Below are 19,163 nucleotides of genomic sequence, written 5' to 3'. Positions count from 1 at the left end.
GTTACATGAAAATCTTGCTCTTAGGGTGTCATAATTAGACTTAACAGTCACTGCCGCATTTTCTAGAGCTGTTGTACCATGCTGGCTGCAGACTCAGGCAGACAGAACTGTGTCGGCTAGACGCCCATCACCTTTGGAAGATTTTCCTTGTAGCCATAAGGGCTTGAAACAGCTGTGTTTCTTCACTGAAAACTTGGAGGGTGCTGCCCCCGAATCCCAGATTAATACCTTGTGTGGGCAGGTGCAGAGCTCAGAGCTTGAAGGCCTCTGGTCTAATGGTCCGAGCCAGCGCAGAACTAGGAGCCTCGATCTCCTGTGTTCAAAGCAGGACTCCGACAATGACCCCCTGGGTGACCTTGGGCAAGTCATGTCCCTGTTCTCTGCCTCAGTTTCCCAAAAAATGGGGCTCTATTTACCTGCTCTGCAGGGATGGATAGGTATGAAGCCTTGGAAGGTGGCACGTGCTGAGGATGGTTACACTTTTGCAGCTCTTTAACCCTGTATCCTCTGGAAGGGCCATGATCCACCCCCGCAGGTGGACCGGTGACCACAGTCTCCTCTTCCTTTCCCCCACCCACCGGCCCTGCTGAGAACCCTTAATCCCCAGTGCTTTTAGTGTAAATTGAGGGTGCTCATCACTTTGCAAGATTGGCTTCTAAATGACAATGATTCCCTTCTCTTTTTAGCAGCTGAATTGTAATGCTGGGTGTAAGACTAAAAAAATTGCCTTGAGTTTTGGTGAGAAAAGGCAGCCATTGTATGACAGATAGGGGCATTGGGGACACAAAAAACCCTGTGGGAAGATTGGGGGGAATATCAAGTAGTCCCTAAAATAGTGGGGAATGGGAAAGTGGCAGAAAGGGAGCTTGTGGTGGCAGAACCAGAATGCAAGGTGCAATAAACTCAAGCTACACAAACTATGAAGTAAGTGACCCTCTGCTAAAGGTGCAACTACTGCTAAAATGTAGCATGTATCTGATTAGAAACATGCTATTTTTAAAATCAATCAGATGACCGGTCTAAAAGTTGGGGCATGGAAGATCAGGGATTAGGCTTCAACAATAGCTAGTTTGAGACAGATTGTAAACTCAGAGCAGGGACTGACTGACTGACTGACTTGTAAAATGCCTACAACAATGGGGCTTCCTTTTTGGTTGTGCCCAAAATGCTAATGTAATAGACATGATTAATAATGTCCAGTGGAAAAAGCTGGCACTGCAGCTCTATCCTGGGAAGACCATGGGTCAAAAAGTAATTCCATCACCCTATCAAGCATTTTCGGATCTTCAGACTTAGCGAGCGGCTTTCATTTTTGTTTTCTAAATGTTATGTGGATGTTGAAATGCGTGTGCAGTAACTACATGCTGGGAGGAATGGGGGTAGAGAGAAATGGCCCATAATGACAGTCTCCACTGCCCACCTGGGAGCACCCTCTAAATAGCTGCTAAATGAGCATATTGGCCTCCTTCTAATCCAACTGTAGAACTCTCCTTTGCTGGGCCTGGGACACTGACAAAAAATGCCAAGCCAGGCCCAGCATGCTATCATCGGCTCAGTGCTTCCTTGCGCTCCTGTCTTGTCAGTATCCACCTTCTGTCTCCTAACTTGCACGGGGAGGACCGGGACTCCCTGAGGCAGGGGCTGTCTCCGTTCTGTGTTCGTGCATCACCTGGCACACTGGGCTCCAGGCCTGGACCATGCCGCGCTCCCAGATCTGCAGCAAACTAACACCTGCTGGAGGTGGCCGAGAGCACGGTGGGCTGCTCAGCCCTGCCGGAGCGGGGCATCTAAGCCGGGGGGGGGGGGGCGATTACGCGGGGACAGGCGACTCCCGCTCCTCGCTATGAAACGCCCCTTAGCGGAGTGACCGGGGACGGGGAGGCAGGGCTGCAGCCGCCCGGCCCCGCGGGTCACTGGCCGGGCCGCTCTAGGCTGGAGCAGCCGCCTGGGCACGTGCGCGAACAGCTTCCCCCCGCCCCGACCGAACCCAGGCTCCAGCACGCGAGCCTCGCGTCGGTACAAGGACGGGGCCCCGTCGTTCGCACATGCGCAGAGGGACAAGCGCGGTCGCAGGCTGCGGTCAAGCCCGGCGGTGAAAATTGGAGCGAGCTCCCCACGCATGCGCAGTCAGGGTGTTTCGTTCAGGCACGTAGCAAGACAGCTATTCCTGGCGCGGATCGATGACGTTACACCAGGAAGCGAGGGCCTTTTCTCTCTTCGCCCGCTCCAAGGTGGTGGCTGGGTAGCGCGCTGTGCCGCGTAAGGCAGAGCAGAGCCCGGCTTCGGGGGTTGGCGCAGCGGGGCCCTTCCCTCGCTGCCAGGCAGGATGATGGTGGGTAAAACCAGCGCCCTCGCCGCGGGCCTCTGCGGGGCCCTCTTCATCGGCTACTGCATTTACTTCGACCGCAAGAGACGGAGCGACCCCAATTTCAGGAACCGGCTGCGGGAGCGTGAGTGTCTGGGACCCCCGCCCCTTCCCCCGCGAGCCCTCCCCACCGGCCCCACCACCTCACCCTGTCCTCGCGCTGGCGCGTCCGCCCCATGCGCGTGCTGGAGTTCCCGCGGGAGGGGGACACGGACGGACACACACACACGTGGTTTCTCCTGTCGGCTCCTCCCCCGCATGGAGTCTCTGCTCCGCACCCATCCCGCACTGCGGGCCTCCCTCCCTGCCTCTGTCTCCACCCCACGACCCTAGCTGGGCTCTGTTGCATTGCAGCGGGCCCGCTCCGCGGTCTCTTCTCTTCCCCCCCCCCCCCCCATGGAAGCTGACCCTCCCCCAGCACGTGCGAGTTGATCGATCTGCCCAGAGCGCGTTCTAGGCTGTCTGACGGTCCTGCGCGTAGTAAATTGCTGGAGGGGGCGAGGAGCGGCGTCGTCTTGTCCCAGATTGATTGTCTTTCCTCCATCCACCCCACTTTCCTTGAGACCTCCCTGCGTGGGACCCTGTTTCCTTGGTTACTAGATGTGCACAGCAAAGTAGGCCAAGCAACTCGTAAAATGTAAGGGGTGGGAAATCTTCAGATGCAAAAATGGTGTGGGGGTGTCTCACTCAAGGGAGAGGACCAAAAAGAATAGGCTGGGGCAGTTGCCTTTGCTCATGCTTACTTGTGTGTTCGCCTGAGGTGCACAGTGATTTGTGTGAAGGAGATAGAGAAAAGCATAAAGAATCTCTCCAAGTTTAGCTGGATCTGAATAGTTATTTTTTTATAGCACCAGAGAATCCATTTTAATCTAACTATATTTCTGTGGTTTGCATGAGTTATTGGTTAAGATTCCAATTCAAGGATGTATTTGTCCTTTTCTTCAAATTTGGCTGAGAATGTGGGAGTGTTTTTAATATTTTCATATTGCATTATCTGGCTGCAGTTTCAATGCATTTGTGAGGTAAGGGGATAAAACCATACAATTTGATTTGAGAAATTGCTAAGAGTTGAGTGAGGAAAGTAGCAACACTCAAGGGCTCTGAGCCTGCACATTTTGCTGTTACTTACTGCATTCTCAAACCCCTCTGGTAGCTTTATTGCCATAGCTTCCAGAATAAGAACGAATGCAAGAAAAAACTGAAGATCTATCCAAAATGTGGAGCTAATTTCCTGTGGCTCTTTGTTATTTCACATCTTCAACAGTAGATCAAATGCTCTAATGTAATTGAGTTATGTTTTTAAAGGAAAGATTGTAGTTTTCTGTAAATTTGAGTTCTGGAAGTTACTTATAAGCCACTCCTCAGAGCTGATAATCTTTATGTGCTAGTCGAGAGGCAGAGAATCCCTGTACCAAATCTTGAATATATAGAATTCCTAAGCTGAAGAAAGCAACAGAGGGTCCTGTGGCACCTTTGAGACTAACAGAAGTACTGGGAGCATAAGCTTTCGTGGGTAAGAACCTCACTTCTTCAGATGCTGAAGAGAATTTTTTGCCAAAGAGGAGTACATCCATAGCTTGCTATGCTAAAAATAGGTATAATTTACGTTCTTCTGTCAAGGTAGTCGTGAGTACTCAACCTAAATCTTGGATTTTAAAATATCCTTAAAGATTTAACACTCTTGTATATAGACTGTAATAATCAATAAGTAGCCCTGACTGGATTGTCATATGTAACTTATAAAACACTAATTTACAGGCAAAAGCATGCTTTCCTTGATTTCATAGGCAAGCTTTCACAGACAACAAGCCAGATAAGCAACATGTATTAAGCTGTATCTATACAATGTATGGGCAGGTAACTTGGTTTCTCCGTGCAAGAACCACCTGTAATATTGCTACAATAGTGCACTTTTGCACCTCTGGCTTTGAAAATTGGGAATAAAAGAAATGAGTACAGTCTAATTTTATAACTTAATGAATTCTTTTTGGGTGTTTAAGTTTACTTCTAAAATGACTTGGTCTATTCCCAAGTATACTTGTACCATGTATAGTCATATTTCTGATGTACTGAGATGTTCTATAAATTTATTCATAATGTAAATGCCAGATAGCTATTATACTATTGATGAGAGAGTTTGGGCCTGATTATCCCATCTGCCATCATTTTGGTATTACTAAGGGCAGGTCTACACTGAAAAAGCTGCTCTAGCTCTTCACTGGAGACACTACTAGGCTGAAGGGAGAGCTTCTCCCCCTGCTGTCTACACTGGGGGTTAGGTCAGTATAACTGCATCACTCAGGATTGTGGATTTTTCAGTTATGCCAATGTAAGTTTATAGTGTAGATCTGTCGTTAGTTCCAAACTACCGTTGACTGAAATCTTGAAAACTGGATATTTACTTGATATTATTAAAAATGTAGAGTTTCATGTGGTAGCCTTAGTCTTTTTTTATTTAATCTTAACTTTCTGTGTTGAATGAGCCTTTCACTCCAGGTCCAATAGGAATATTTCTTCCCTTTGATTTATGCTCTTAAGCAACACAGTTGTACATCCATTTATCTGCTATACTATTGCTGCATCCTCAACCCCTGCTCTGATTTGTGGGACCATAGAAATACTGTTTGCATATATTTTTAATCTGGCATAGAAATTATTCATTATTGGATTTGGATTAAAACCCCCACTGTTTTCTGATTTCTATGGGGAAAGTTGACTTTGAAATAAATCCAGTTCTGTACTAATCATGACCTTGTCAGCTATTTTTAAAAAAGTATTTGGCAGAAATGAGGTTGGATGTTGCAAAGTGTCCTTGTAGAAATATTGACTACTAAAAATGCCAGCTGGATGCTCGAGTAATGAAGCTGATAGTGCCTTGACAAGGGTCTCTAATGGAGCTTTCAAGACAAATTTAAACTCATAATAGAGATTGTTTTATTAGATCAGCTGCCTTAAAGTTCCTTGAGATCCTCTAATGAAACTTGTCTACATAAGTGTAAATTATTAATCCTGTGTAAAAAGACTGATACATTCCATTGCATTTGACCTATCTGCAGCTTCAATTTCAATGTCATGTGAAGTGCCTCAGAATGCAGAACCTCTTCTGGTTCCTTGCGTGTATTGATGTGACTGGCTCTTGACTGTAAGGCCTTATTGATACTGAGGTTTTTCTGAAATTCTCCATTGTGGCTTCCACTGTTTCTCTAGTACCAGGGCAGCTCAACAGGTGCTAGTAACAGAGTGTGTTAGTGTAGACAGGTCAGTGGCGTCTTTACCACTGTTGACTAGGCCTGCTCTGAGAACAGTTAGACAAAATAGTGGTCAAAATGCAGTAGCTGGTCTGCATTGGTGCTCCCACCGTGTGGAACTGCACTAGTAGTAGAGAAACAGAAGGAAAATTTCATGACTACTTTGTGTAGACAGTAGACACAATTTAGGCATTAGATCTTAACAATTAATACAATCCAAAGATTAAAAAATATAACCTTTTTAGGTTTCCATGATATTAGAGATTGATGAAATGTATCTGTTTGGAAGCAGTGGATTGTCTATCATATGGATATACATGGCAATTAATAGTCTAATACTGAGTGGTGAGGGGGACAGGGCACCAAGACTATACTGTTATATCTTCTGTTTTCTGGCATGTATTTAGGAAACTATCTGGGAATCAAAGGCCATAGCAAAAATAAATAGGCCAGATTCATGTTCCAAACATTTAAAAAAAAAATGCATTACTGTCCATGGATCCTGAAAGTGACTGACACACTAAACTCTTGTGCAGTGTTTGAAAGTGATAGTCTCTTGATCTTGCTTAGATTAATTTCTATTGGAAGCTGCAGTGTCAGATCTATTCTCTGTTTCAATTACTGAAGTGAGACTCTAATATAGGTATATTTGGTGTTTACTTGACTTCAGTGTTTCTTGTCCCAAGTATTGGTTGGCATAGAAATGTTGTCTGCACTTTCATTTTCAGGGTTACTTCACTAATTTTATGTTGTAAGCATTCGGAACGTTAGTCCCCGAAGCTATATTTTAGGAAATGGTTCTTGGATGCTGTGATGTATCTTGGTACCACCTGCCCTTAGTGTGTGGAAGTCTTGTCGTGTGTCTGCTGTGGATCAGCTCCCCAATTCCACCAGCCTCTGAAAATGCAAACATGCCTTGCTCTCTCTGTACAGATTAGCAATAGGCACATACCAACCTTCAAGTGTCCCTAAAGTGTCCCGACCCTGTTTCCCTGAGCACTCTCAGAACTCTCTAAGGCATTGTCTACACTGGAACCTGAATGAAGAAACTTTTGTCATTCAGTGGTGTGAAAAAAAACCACACACACACCCCAGATGACAAAAATTTTGCCGATGAAAAGTGCCGGTGTGAACAGGGCTTTGTCGGCTGGAGAGCACCTGCCGACAAATAGCAACTACACTTCTCACCTTTTAGCAGCACAGCTGTGTCGCTAAAAGGTACGTAGTGTGGATATAGCCTAATTCTCCAAAAGGAATATTACACATCAGCTAACAAGATTCACCGCTCCACTTAACACACAGCACTTAGATATGTTTATAGGGAAAACCAGAATAAATATATTGTCAAAGAAGATATTCAAATAATAGTAAGAGAGAATATTGGAAACAAATGGTTACATATGAAACAAAATCATAACATGCTTTCTAGAGCCTAAATTTAATTCACAAGACCATCTGTTTCTTATAGGATAGCTCACCCCAAGTCCTTTTCCCAGTGTTTTCAGCCAGGATGGCTGATTGAAGGAATGCCAGTATGTCTCTGCACCCCCAGATATACCAGACCTTTGATGTTCACTTGAAAATAGTCGTCCCATCCCGTCCCCCGCAATCCCCTGCTGTTACCTCTTCCTGTCAATTTCCTTCTGAAGTCTAAGCTCTTCTTTATGATTTGAGACTGTATGCTGACAAACTTGTATTGTAAGATACATAATGGTCCACCAGGAAGATAAATGTCTAGCCACCTCCTGTCTGTAGAAGTTTGCCTCAAGGTGTATGCTGCCTTTTAATGACCTGTCTTTAACTACAAGAAGATAATTTTTAGCATATATACATTTTTCATACATTGTGATGACTAATGTGACACAGGCTTTCATTAGAGTCCTTACATAAGGTTTTTTTGGGGGGGGTTGGTGAATTCAAGGATGTGTATACTCCAGTGCCCTTTGGCAGTTGGCACCCTGAAGTCCTTGGGTCACAAATGCTGATTACAAAACAACAGTTCTATATGAAAGTATACAATGTTGTGTAGTCATATTGGTCCCAGGATATTGGAGAGACAAGGTGGGTGAGGTAATGTCTTTTATTAGATCAACTTCTGTTGGTGAGAGACAAGCTTTCAGGTCTGGTAAATATACTCAGAGTCTCACAGCTAAGTGGCCTTGAAAGGTGCCTTGAAATGTTTTGACTAGTTATGCTAAATAATCTATTCTACCTTGTATTTAGCTGTGACTCTGAGTACATTTCCCACACCTGAAGATTAGAAGAGCTCTGTGTAAAGCTTGTCTCTCTTCCGAGCAGAAATCGGTCCAATAAAAGATATTACCTCCCGCTCCTTGTCTCTGTACGAAAGTAGACAGTCAAGATGAGCATTTGGGTTTCTATGTTAACCCAAAGCCCTCCTATAAACCTTAACTTCATATAGTAAAAAATACCATTTTGTTTTTTTAGAATGGATGGAAACTTTCATTTCTATTTAGGTTTGTATGGGAGAGTTCTTAGTTTTTTCCAAGGCCTAATTTTCTAATTACTTTGCTCCTTGCTATCACGCCTGAAGCCATACTCCTCTCTGCTGCTCCAAGAATATTTTAAGCTTGCTGCAGCAAACAGGTGTGGAAGGAATTCACAGATATTCTCTAGAAGCATTTGTTAGGGTTCTCTCTACTTGTTGTAACCAGTGAATTTATGCTGTAGATCTGTAAGCATTCTAGGTTCTGGCTCTGAAACTGTCAGATGCTTCAAAGTGCCTCTGCAAGGGTGTATGTAATGTATTTAAAAAAATTGGTTTGGCTGTCTGATGGTTGCTTTTTTATCAACTTGAAGCAAAATCTTTTAGAAGAAATGATGTCATTAACTTTTGGAACTGATTTGAACAATTCTAGGTCCCAATGGCTTTTTATCTGAGGACTACTTGTGTAGTATAATGCAGAGCAGTAAGTACTGGAAAATATCTCTGCATCCCAAGAATAGGTTCAAAATGTAATCTTATTTTTAAAATGGCATAATCCAACAATAACAACCTAGAATTACCTTTTGCATCTTCTCTATACTCCCTTTTTAAAGACTGTTCTTCTGCAGGCTTAAAATGCATCTCCCCTACTTATGATGAATCATGAAACATCTACATTTTTAAATGTCTGTTCCTGTTCCGACAGGAGATTCTAAAACCAAATTTTTTTTCCTTAAGAGCAGATCTCTGAATGCTGAATTTATGAAGTGATTAGCCCTGGAAATAGTTATTTTGTAGTAGCTGCTGTACTCATGCTGAATAGACTTCAGCTACTGCATTCAGCATGAATTGTGTATTCTCGTGGAGGGTAGGGACATGTTAAATGTTTTTCCTGATCCTTTTAAATTCGTCTTTTAAAATTGCTTTCCTTGTAAATCAAGTCTCAGGCTAACACTACTTAAACTTGCATATGCAAATCAAGGAAACTGGGGGTTAACAGAGAGAACACTAATTTCTCAAGCATAAATTGTTTTGAGTGGTAGATTTAGAGACAAAATGTTCTTTATAATGCACTACAGTTTAATATTGCAAATATCTTTTTTTCATGTATTTCTCCATCTGCAATATGGCATAGTCTAAATGTGTTATGGAAATTTAGGGATCAGGATAGTATTGCAGGTATCATTTTGATAGAAGTTGAAATTTATAAATGTCTTCCATAAACAACGTTGATTGTACATCTCCAGTTTTTCATACATTAAATTGTCAACTGATGCAGGGGTTTGCAGATGCTTTCATAGTGTGGACCATCTACTGTTCCAAATATCCTTTTGGCCATTAGAGCAATTGCTTACGTGTATTCTAATGGGCCATATGATCAGCAATTTTTGTCAACCCCTAATTGTTCACTGTCCAGTGATCTAATACACTTATTAAGGCCTGATCTCCACTTGTAAAAACTTTTTTTCAGCATAACTGTTTCAGTTAAGGGTGGGAACACAATGATAGTTATTCCTCTTCCCATAGAGGAATAGCTGTACTAGTATAAAGCACGTTTATATCCCTAACTGCATTGACGACAACAGGAGTTGTGCTATTTTGAACTGTCTATGCCATACTGGTATAGTGGTACAACTTCCTAATGCAGACAAGCCCTAAATCGACTTCTGTATTCCTATGCTACCTGATGATCCCGTCAATGTCATTTCTTTCCCAACAGTTTTTTATTTGCTCAGACTCTGTTCGCTTTAACATTATTTGGGGAGTTTGTTGTCTTCTGCTCACTTGAGCCTATTTTACCAGGTGCCAACCCTTAACTCTTACCTATTAGAGAGGGCTTGTGGCTAGTGATGTTTCTCCAGTGGGCTCTCTTCAGCCCATAAGCTACCTGAGATGCAGAATACCCAAAAGGATATTTAACTGGCTGTTCACTGAGGTAACATGACTCAAGGTTAGGTTGGCTTGATTTGAAGACCAAACTCTTCAGCTGCTCATGAAGGCAAAGACATATGTAAAGGAATCCTGAGCACCTAATGTAATAATCCTCTACTACTCATTCTTTGCACGCTTGTCTCTTCTTTGGCCAGGCATGCATGGAGCAGGAGTAACCAACAGTACAGTTTCTGTAGTACATAGTACAGTTAGTGGGAGAAGAACCCATCCTTCCTGAGACTTTATGCCCAGTGCTTTCCTTCATGCAGGGGGGAGGGGCAAACTTTTTGGCCTGAGGGCCGCATCGGGTTTCGTAAATTGTATGGAGGGCCAGTTAGGGGAGGGGGTTGCGGCCCGGCCTCCTCCTGTTCCCTGATGGCCCCTCTGGGACCTCTGCCCCATCCACACACACCCCCGCTCCCTGTCCCCTGACTTCCCCCGCCACCCCATCCAACCCCTCCCCTCATTCCAGATGGTCCCCCTGGGACCCCTGTCCCATCCAACCATCCTTCTCCCTGTCCCCTGACTGACCCCTGCTGCTCCATCTAACCCCCCCTCCTTCCTGACTGGCCCCCCGGGACTCCTGCCCCCATTCAACCACCTGTTCCTCCCCCGACCACCCCAACCCCTATCTACACCCCTGACCACCACCCCAAATTCCCCTGCCCTCTATCCAAGCCCCCCTGCCCCCCGCTCCCTGCCCCCTTACTGTGCTGCCTGGAGCACCGGTGGGTGGCGGTGCTATAGCCGTGCCGCCCGGCTGGAGCTGGGCCACGCAGCACAGAGCACTGGGTGAGGCCGGGCTATGCAGCTGCTCTGCCCCAGGAGCTCTCAGCCCCGCCACCCAGAGCATTGCGCCAGTGGCGGAGCAAGGGAGCTGAGGCTGTGGGGGAGGGGCCGGGGGCTAGCCAGGACAGTTCTGCGGGTTGTAGTTTGCCCACCTCTGCCTTAATGCCTCTGATTGGGCTAGGGGATGGATGGCCATTAAAACGTGATGGTCTCCAAAGAGAGAGAACTGCACAGAATATAATTCATCCTTTGCTAAAGGATTTTTCAGTTGCCACTTGTGTAGTAGGTTCATTGATATTCTGCTGTGGGCCTGGGTTGCGTCCCTCAGGCTTCATCCATAAGTGTTTAGTACATGTAGTTATGAGTTCCTTATTCTGAAAATAAGTTTGGACCATTCACTGTTTTAAAATAAAAACAGAAGATTATAAAATAATTATAAATTAAACCCATGATATTTTTATCTACAGGAAGGAAGAAACAGAAGCTTGCCAAAGAGAGAGCAGGGCTTTCCAAGGTAATACCGTGTTCATGTCTGTAGTCCTATTTTGAAAAATGTCTTGTTTATACCAAGATTAATTGTAAGCAGGATCTGTTCAAAGGGTGCTGTTCAAAGGGTGCTGTGTCCTTGCTTCCAATGCTAACAACCCTCTTGCAATATGCACGGGGTTTTTTGACTTCCATAAATAACCATCTGTGGGGGTTGTGTTCTCTTCTGCGTAACAGATGAGGGGCCAGTACTAGGCGGTATTGTGCTCTTCCAGTTCTCTGAGCTCAGTGTGAACTGAGGGTGCTCAGCTCCTCAGAGGATTATCTGTTTAGGAATTTGTAGGGTTTAAAGGTTACCAGATCAGTCAGATGAATTCTGAATACCTGAAGTGTTAAGTTTCTAGCTGAAGCTTTGGATTTGATAACATCTTTACTTACTGTTAGTGAGTCCCCTAATGAGCAATGTGGAAAATAGTTTGTCTTGCCCAAAATGAGAAACATTGTTTGACTTAGACAGAGTGTATCTGTTACAAAGCATCTTAGAATTTAAACTCTTTTTAAAAAACAAACAGTTTCCTTTAAATTATTTGAATATAAAAGTTTAAAACACCATCGCAGAGAGTGGTAAATGCAATGATGTACTGAAGTCGTTCATGCCTGATCTTTAGAAACATTCATCTAAATCTCTAACTTAACAGGCTATTCTAAGATGCTGCTTTTTAAACCCCCTTTTGCAGTTTTCCTCTACAAATGTGTAGCTATTCAATTTTGTTTTAAGTTGCAGCTCTTTTGTGGTTTATGTATTAAATGATGCTTTTTGAGACCTTGCCAATTTTTTGTTGTTGTTGTTGTATTACAGTTACCTGATTTAAAAGATGCTGAAGCTGTACAAAAGTTCTTCCTTGAAGAGATACAGCTTGGCGAGGAATTACTAGCACAAGGTGGTTGTTGCAAAAGTCTCTAAGATGGGAAGCTATAAAAGGAATTCTTCTCCAGTCTGGCAGGGAGAAGAGTGTTGTGGCCTGACATAGAAGCATTAACTAAATGTTTTGCAGAGCTTTAATATGCCATATTTTTAAACTGTGCAAAGATTGTTTTAACAGATGTAGGTCAAAGTGCCATTTTAATATTCTCTTCTATTGTCACCTTTTGTAATTTCTCATGCAGTTCTCTTGACACTTCTCCCATCTATCCTGCAGCTATGTACAAGTTAAAATTGACTTGCAGTCTTTTCTTTGGGAAGAAATGAAAAATATGGGGAAGAAACACTTTCCCCCACAATATTGAATATTTCAAATAAAAAATCACTAAACTTCTCACCTAATGTAATATAAAAAAATAATCACATAAGAGGCTACCATTTTGATGCATAACAATGGAAGAATCTGCTTCCCTTTAGACACCAGTTTTCAAATTTACTTTTAAAAGTTACATATTTTTCAATTTACATCAGACAATGTTACTTTAAAATACAATAATCCTGAAACTGATTTTCATGCTTCCTTGTGGGAAATGTAGCAGTTCAATTCCTCTTTGCATCAGTAAATGAAGCTTCCTCTGGGATAGTATCATTAGGATGTGAACCCCCTCTGAGACAAACCCCTTTCACTTAATGGAGGCAGTGAAATGATAGGTATGTCTAAAAACTGTGGTGAAAATTCTTGACAGATTTCTTTCTGTATTTAGTATATATGTAGTTAGACTTAAGAATCACAGTTGGATGATATTTAAGGTTAGCAGAAATTAGTGGAGTTAAACTTTTAAAGAAATTAGCCATCAGAAATGAAAATTTAAGGTTACTTTATCTGACTGGATGAAGACAGGTTTTAGTTAAAAAGATTCAACATGGTGGTGAGGGGGTAATATTTGCAGTCTACTTTGTAGGTATAGTGAGGTAGCTTAAGTCAAACAATGTAACGAAATGCACCAAAGGCAAAATTTGAAGTGAAACCTTATGTCTCATAGGTGACTATGAGAAGGGTGTGGACCACTTGACAAATGCCATTGCTGTGTGTGGACAGCCACAGCAGTTATTACAAGTCCTACAGCAGACTCTTCCACCACCAGTGTTCCAGATGCTTCTGACTAAGCTCCCAACAATTAGCCAGGTATGTAAAGCTTCTCCCCCACCCCCCCGTTTTTGGGGATTGGAAATAACCTTGGTGAAGAGTAGTTCCATTATTTGGTCTTTATGGAAGGTGGATATTTTACTGGTTCCACTGGGAAGACAAAAATTCATCATTTGGATGATAAATGTGCCTTTCCATTGACGCTTTCAAAATTAGTATGAGAAAAGTACTGTGTATTCATAGATTAAAAATTAATTGCAAAGTTGAAATGGAAAAGTTAACTCTGTAGTTACCTACTGAATCCCCTTTTCTTTGTGTGTCAGCAACTCTGAATCTGTAGTATCTGCTCCAGTTCTGATGCCTTTAAGCAAATCATCTCTTACCAGATACCTGTGGGGCGGGGGGTAAAGGTAGAAGGTAAGTGGTGGGTGCTTTTATTGTGATGTGGTTTTAAATTGTATATTCTAAGTAATATAAAATAGTAATGAGAAAAAAAAATGCTACACCACATCAAAGTAATGGAAGCCACTAATACTTTCAGTCTTTCTAGGTCATCTCTGCAAGTCCTTGCAGAATTATGCATTCTGGGTGCATCACTCTGGAACTAAAGTTGACAGTTGTCTTTTGAAGACCTGTTTCTAAACATTAAAATGTTTTCTAGAACACTTGCTGGTCATCTTTAATACACATACATCATTAATAATACAGTGCTGAAAATACATCTGAATGTTTTGTCACGTGACATAAGTCCTGCGGTGTCAGAAAAATGGACATATTTGCTTATCGTATTAGGATATCACAGCTCTCTGCAATAGAACATACTTATTTAAATAACTTGCAAGTCAGAACAGTACTGAGTTGTGGACATTGCTCATTGTAAGCTCAGCAAAACTCACACATCGTAAATTCTGTATAAATTTTAAACATTGCACTTTGAGTAGCTATGAGTGGTGTCAAATATGCCTACTCTCAACACCTAAGAGGAATAAATCTTAATTACCACCATAACCCTTCGTAATCACTGTCCAATCTAGTCAAACTCCCTACAAGTATAGAACCTGGCATTTCAAGTTTAATCCTGAAGAGAATTTTGATTCTACATGTTTAAGCCCTGACAAATAAAGGTTAATAAGGGAAATACTCAGAAATTAAACTCAGTGCATATTTCTATAATATACAGTCTATATGAGCTGAACTACAACATGAACATCAGGCCTGAAGGCCATAAAAGGTGTCATGATCAAGAATTTTAACACCTTTGTTTTTCAGTTTATATAACTGAAAACTGACTGTCCCCTCTTAAACTTAGAAGGTGATTGGTATATGAACTGAACTTCTTGTATCTTGTATGGTTAAATAGCTAAAACTCCTTGTAGCTCTAGTTTCAAAATATCCTTCTTGGATTGAGAACCATGTGTGTTCTTTTGGATAATGTGTTAAGAACAGAGTCCTGTCTACCCTAGGTGGACGCTAAAAATCACATGGCGCTCCTTTGGAAGAATAAGGGTTTGGCTGCGTATTCTTGATGACTAGCTCTCCTTCTCCTAGCGTTGGGCCATGTTGTATGTGTTAGTTGGTTGCCACCTTCCAGCCCATGCGTGACTGCATTTCAGTGCTGTGTGTATGTAATTCCTAAAGCAGTTGGGGATGAAAGGTGGCATAAACATGGGAAATATAGACTGTCTCAATGATCAGGAACAGCAGTCACTGTTTCATTAGAGAACAATGACAGTACACACAAGTGATTACTGCATCACTAATAAGAGATGCGATTTATATGACATTGACTTTGTCAAATATTGCACAATACTTTGATTTTCCAGTTATCTACAAAAAAACTCTGCCAAACTTTTTATTGTTTATGTATGTTCAATCATCAATTTCTTAGTGACAGTTTTATAATTATTAAGTGTTTGGTTTTTTTTACAGAGAATTGTAAATGCACAATGCTTGGCTGAAGATGACGTGGAATGAGAAATCGCACCACAGTGGCGGAAAATAAGTGTTTTCTTAGCCCAGAAGATGAGCATCAGTGATGGGATAAAAGGGGCGAATATGGTAGTTAAAGAACTATGTACCACACTGAAATCTACCAGAGTTAATTTTAACTTTGTGTAGGTGGGTTTGGCTGGATTTTATTTATTATCCTAGTGAAAAGTGTATTTTGATAAAAAAAATCATTTTATAAATACACTGAGTTATGAAAGTATCACTGTTCATTTAATACTAATATGCAGTTGTAATGTTGTACATATAAAGACATAAAGCTACTACATATTAAATACCCAATGCTCATTTTTGAAAATCAAAGTTAAGGCAATAAAGATTTATCTGTGCTTGTGTGTCGATGTGGTACTACTTTAGATTTTGAAACAGTTTACTGGGGTTTCAGAATGTCATCTAAAAAATTGCTTTTAACTTTTAACCTTAAAAATTGGCCAAGGAGAGAACGTGTTTTAAGTGTTCTGGCAGGTCTTCAAAAAGGCAGCCATGCTTGTAATAATCACATGGAAAAGAGGGGTGATAGCAAAAAGAGAAAATAAGGGATGGATACATAGTGATGAATTCCCCCAGGAAGCCATATCTGCATAGATGCAAATACAGTGCAAAGCTGTCACACTTGAAAATCCGGTTAACTGCGGGAATGACAGTTTGAAGTGAAGTCATGAACAGGCTGTAAGGACATAAGAATTTTTAGAAGTTGGAACCCATTGTGCTGGGAAGGAGGACAACAATTTAGTCAGTTGTACGGCTTTGAAGACTAATATAGTCATTAACACTTCTTGGAAACCAGACTAATTCTGTTGTTGGTGCAAGTAACAAAACATGAATAGGCGAGATAATGATGTGCATAGGCTCAAATAGCTAAAGATGAATACATCTATAAAGAGTTTGAATGACATTCGGTACAGGGGAAGCAATCACACAATAGGGTTTAAATGGATTATTTTGTTTTTCTTTTGTTGTTTGTGAAAAGGAAACTGACATACCAGAGCACAATCCAGACCAGTGAGGGGCTATGTCACCTGTGCCTGGCAATCTAAGTGCCTTACAATGCTTTGCTTTCATAGTTCCCAGCTGGGCCGCTCACAAACAACCTTCCAGCATGCAAACCACACCCACACACGTGTCTGTGGCAGGTCTACATTGGGGAGGGTGAGTCGACCTAAGATATGCAACTTCAGCTACGTGAATAGTGTAGCTGAAGTCGGTGTATCTTAGGTCAATTTACCTGGCCGTGAGGACAGCGGCGAGTCGACCGTTGCCGCTCCCCCGTCGACTCCGCTTCCGCCTCTCGCTGTGGTGGAGTTCCGGAGTCGACGGCAGAGCGATCAGGGATCAATCACTACCTGCCGATCCAGCGGGTAGTGTAGACGTACTCTGTGTGTAACTGCAGCCTGCAAGCTGCACCCTGATTCTCACCCACCTTGGTCATGTTGCAGATATAACACATTCCCAGTTGCAGATCTTTCCCCAGAAATGTATGTCCTGTACTGTCCAGCCCTCTTCGACAGTACAAATATATTAAGTCCCTTCTTCCCTTGAGGAAATAATATACCAGCTTATTACCTTAAATAGTTATCCAGACTCTTCAACTTAACCACACTGGATTAGATAGAGTATTACAAAGAAATTTTTAAGTGAGTACATGTGACCATTTCTGTCTTTTATGCCTCAAGAGAAAAAGCTAAAACACTTACTAGTATCTGCTTAAACTATCTTAGCTGCAAAGCAAACTTTCTCACCACCTGCTCCAGCAGATTACTGACCAAGCTTTCAGGTCAGGATCCCTTTCCCCCCCACAGTCCGACGGCTGGTTTTGTTGTTGTTTTAGGTGCAATACCAGAGACAGATAGGGGAGAGACAAGGGTTGTCTGCCACTTCTTTTTATAGTCCTCTCCCCCTCCCCCCTTTGGGAAGCTTTTCCAGCTGGGAGCAAGGTGATAGGTAGCCTCATAAAGAAAGGAAACTACATACTGTTTCTTTGCTAAGATGGGGATTTTTTCCCCTGTCCCTTTCCTTGCTAAAGAATGGCCACTTAGCAGGTAATGGTCCATCAGCCTTGTTGCCAGGAATATGTATCACATACACAAATATAGCAGAGTTGTCCTTTGCAGGGCTTTCCACTTCGGGTTTCATTTCTCTCCAGCCCAAACTACCAGCTGTCTGAAGAGTGATATGTTTGATTTGTGGGACTTCGCGCATCCTGCTGTCCTAAGCAGGGTGTAAGGTACTTGATGGGGATGGCTCATTTCAACAAAAAATAGCCTTTTATAAAGAAGCAAGTAGTTTTTGGAGATGTGTTTGTAGGAGTGAGCTAATGCAATGGCAGGGCTGGTTGCTTTGAGTAATCAATCCCTTTGTGAAATGTGCACAATGTAATACATAGGATACTTTGAACTTACATAGTGTTTCAGCCAGAGATCTCAAGACCTTTACAAAAGTGGGTAAACTGAAGTGCTGACAGGTTAAGTGACTTCCCCAAGATTACTCAGTAAGCCAGTTGCCACAGCTGGAAATAGCAATAGGTCTGAAACCTAGTCATCTGCTTTAGCCAGTAGCCTTGCCATTCTGCAGTAGTTTTCCCCTTAAATTCACAGTATCCCTTTTCCCAATAAAGTTTGCTAATCTTGTTATTGTTCAAACAGTAGATACCACATGTAATTGTTTCTATGTAAAATGGGGGGCAAAACCTCTTGAATAGGAAGACTGATGTAGCTTGCTCTCCATTTATCCTTACTTTTGACTTGCCCAATTATTGTAGGGTAAAAATATTCTACTGGATAAAATTCAGTTTCCATATTACAAATGCGTTGGTCAAAGCTAGTTGGTCTGTGCTCTTCCTTTAATTTGACTTGGATACAGGTTACTTTTCTTTGCATAGTATTTACTTCCTCTTGAAACGTGAATTTCAAACAAGTGTCCATATGAATTGACTGGTATAATTATCAATTTAAATTCACACTTTAGGTTACACTGAGGAGAAAAAAAACAAAACACTTTCCCAGGTAGCCATGGCTTTACAAATCTTGACATCCACTCTAACCTTCCCTGGGTTTGTTAGAGGACTTTGTGGTGGCCTCTGGGCTTGGCCATTCACGCTTGCACTGTTAAACTGGTGCAAACCTTGGTGTTGACATCTTTATCTGTTTAAACCTGATTATGTTGTATTTGTTTCTATAAATTTACAGAATAAAATAAATTGTTAGCCAGGTTTACATGTATTTAAAAGTTGTCAGACAAAGTTGCATTGGTTTAAACTAACTATTTAACTATTCATACCTTTAGTTAAACCAGTGCCAACCACATGTGTAGATGGAGCTTGAGAACATAAGAATGGTCATAGAAGTTCAGATCAATGATTCTTCTAGCCCAGCATCCTGTCTTCCAGCAGGGAATGAACAGAACAGGGTAATTATCAAATGATCCATCCCCTGTTCCCACTCCTAGCTTCTGACAGTCAGAGGCTAGGGAGGCTCAGAGCAGAGGGTTGCATGCCTCACCATTTGGGTTAATAGCCATTGTTGGACCTATCCTCCACAAACTTATCCAATTATTTTTTTGAACCTTATAGTTTTGGCTTTCACATCTGGCAACGCGTTCCACAGAGATGGCTCATGTGAGCTCTGATGCGGTCATTGAAGGGGTGGGGATGATGAAACTTTAAGAAGGGCTTGTTTTTTCTAGACTATCCAATGCCTAATCAAGTTAACACCTACCTAACACCACCAGAGTTTAAGGTAGTCTACTGCCCAGTAGTGCAGTGCCTGCTCAGTTACACCCTAAGGAGTTTGTTAGTGCAGATGGAGCCTTGACCTTACGAGGCA

General features: G+C 42.2%; 1 protein-coding gene, 1 long non-coding RNA gene and 1 other non-coding gene across 3 annotated transcripts in view; 2 read left to right on the top strand and 1 right to left on the bottom strand.

The window, feature by feature from the left end:
• Nucleotides 1–1,804: 1,804 nt before the first annotated feature.
• On the top strand, nt 1,805–15,671 carry TOMM20 (translocase of outer mitochondrial membrane 20). The gene is made up of 5 exons (XM_005291200.5): nt 1,805–2,450; nt 11,248–11,294; nt 12,126–12,207; nt 13,232–13,374; nt 15,265–15,671. The coding sequence occupies exons 1-5, from the start codon at nt 2,327–2,329 to the stop codon at nt 15,307–15,309; spliced, it is 441 nt and encodes a 146-aa protein (XP_005291257.1). The 5' UTR covers nt 1,805–2,326; the 3' UTR covers nt 15,310–15,671.
• LOC112059773 (small nucleolar RNA SNORA14) lies at nt 3,494–3,631 on the top strand. Its single transcript, XR_002889046.1, has one exon. It is a non-coding gene; the product is annotated as a small nucleolar RNA SNORA14 (small nucleolar RNA).
• The window catches only part of LOC135982664 (uncharacterized), a 19,857-nt gene continuing 12,148 nt past the window's right edge, over nt 11,455–19,163 (bottom strand). Inside the window, exons 3-4 of the long non-coding RNA XR_010600175.1 lie at nt 13,629–13,725; nt 11,455–11,591 (exon numbers count right to left, since the gene is read on the bottom strand). This is a non-coding gene — a long non-coding RNA (uncharacterized LOC135982664). The remainder of the gene's footprint in view (nt 11,592–13,628; nt 13,726–19,163) is intronic.

Source organism: Chrysemys picta, chromosome 3, assembly GCF_011386835.1.
Source record: "Chrysemys picta bellii isolate R12L10 chromosome 3, ASM1138683v2, whole genome shotgun sequence".
Taxonomy (NCBI): Eukaryota; Metazoa; Chordata; order Testudines; family Emydidae; genus Chrysemys; species Chrysemys picta.
Note: the sequence above shows the minus strand (reverse complement) of the source record. Positions and strands in the feature narration are given on the sequence as shown.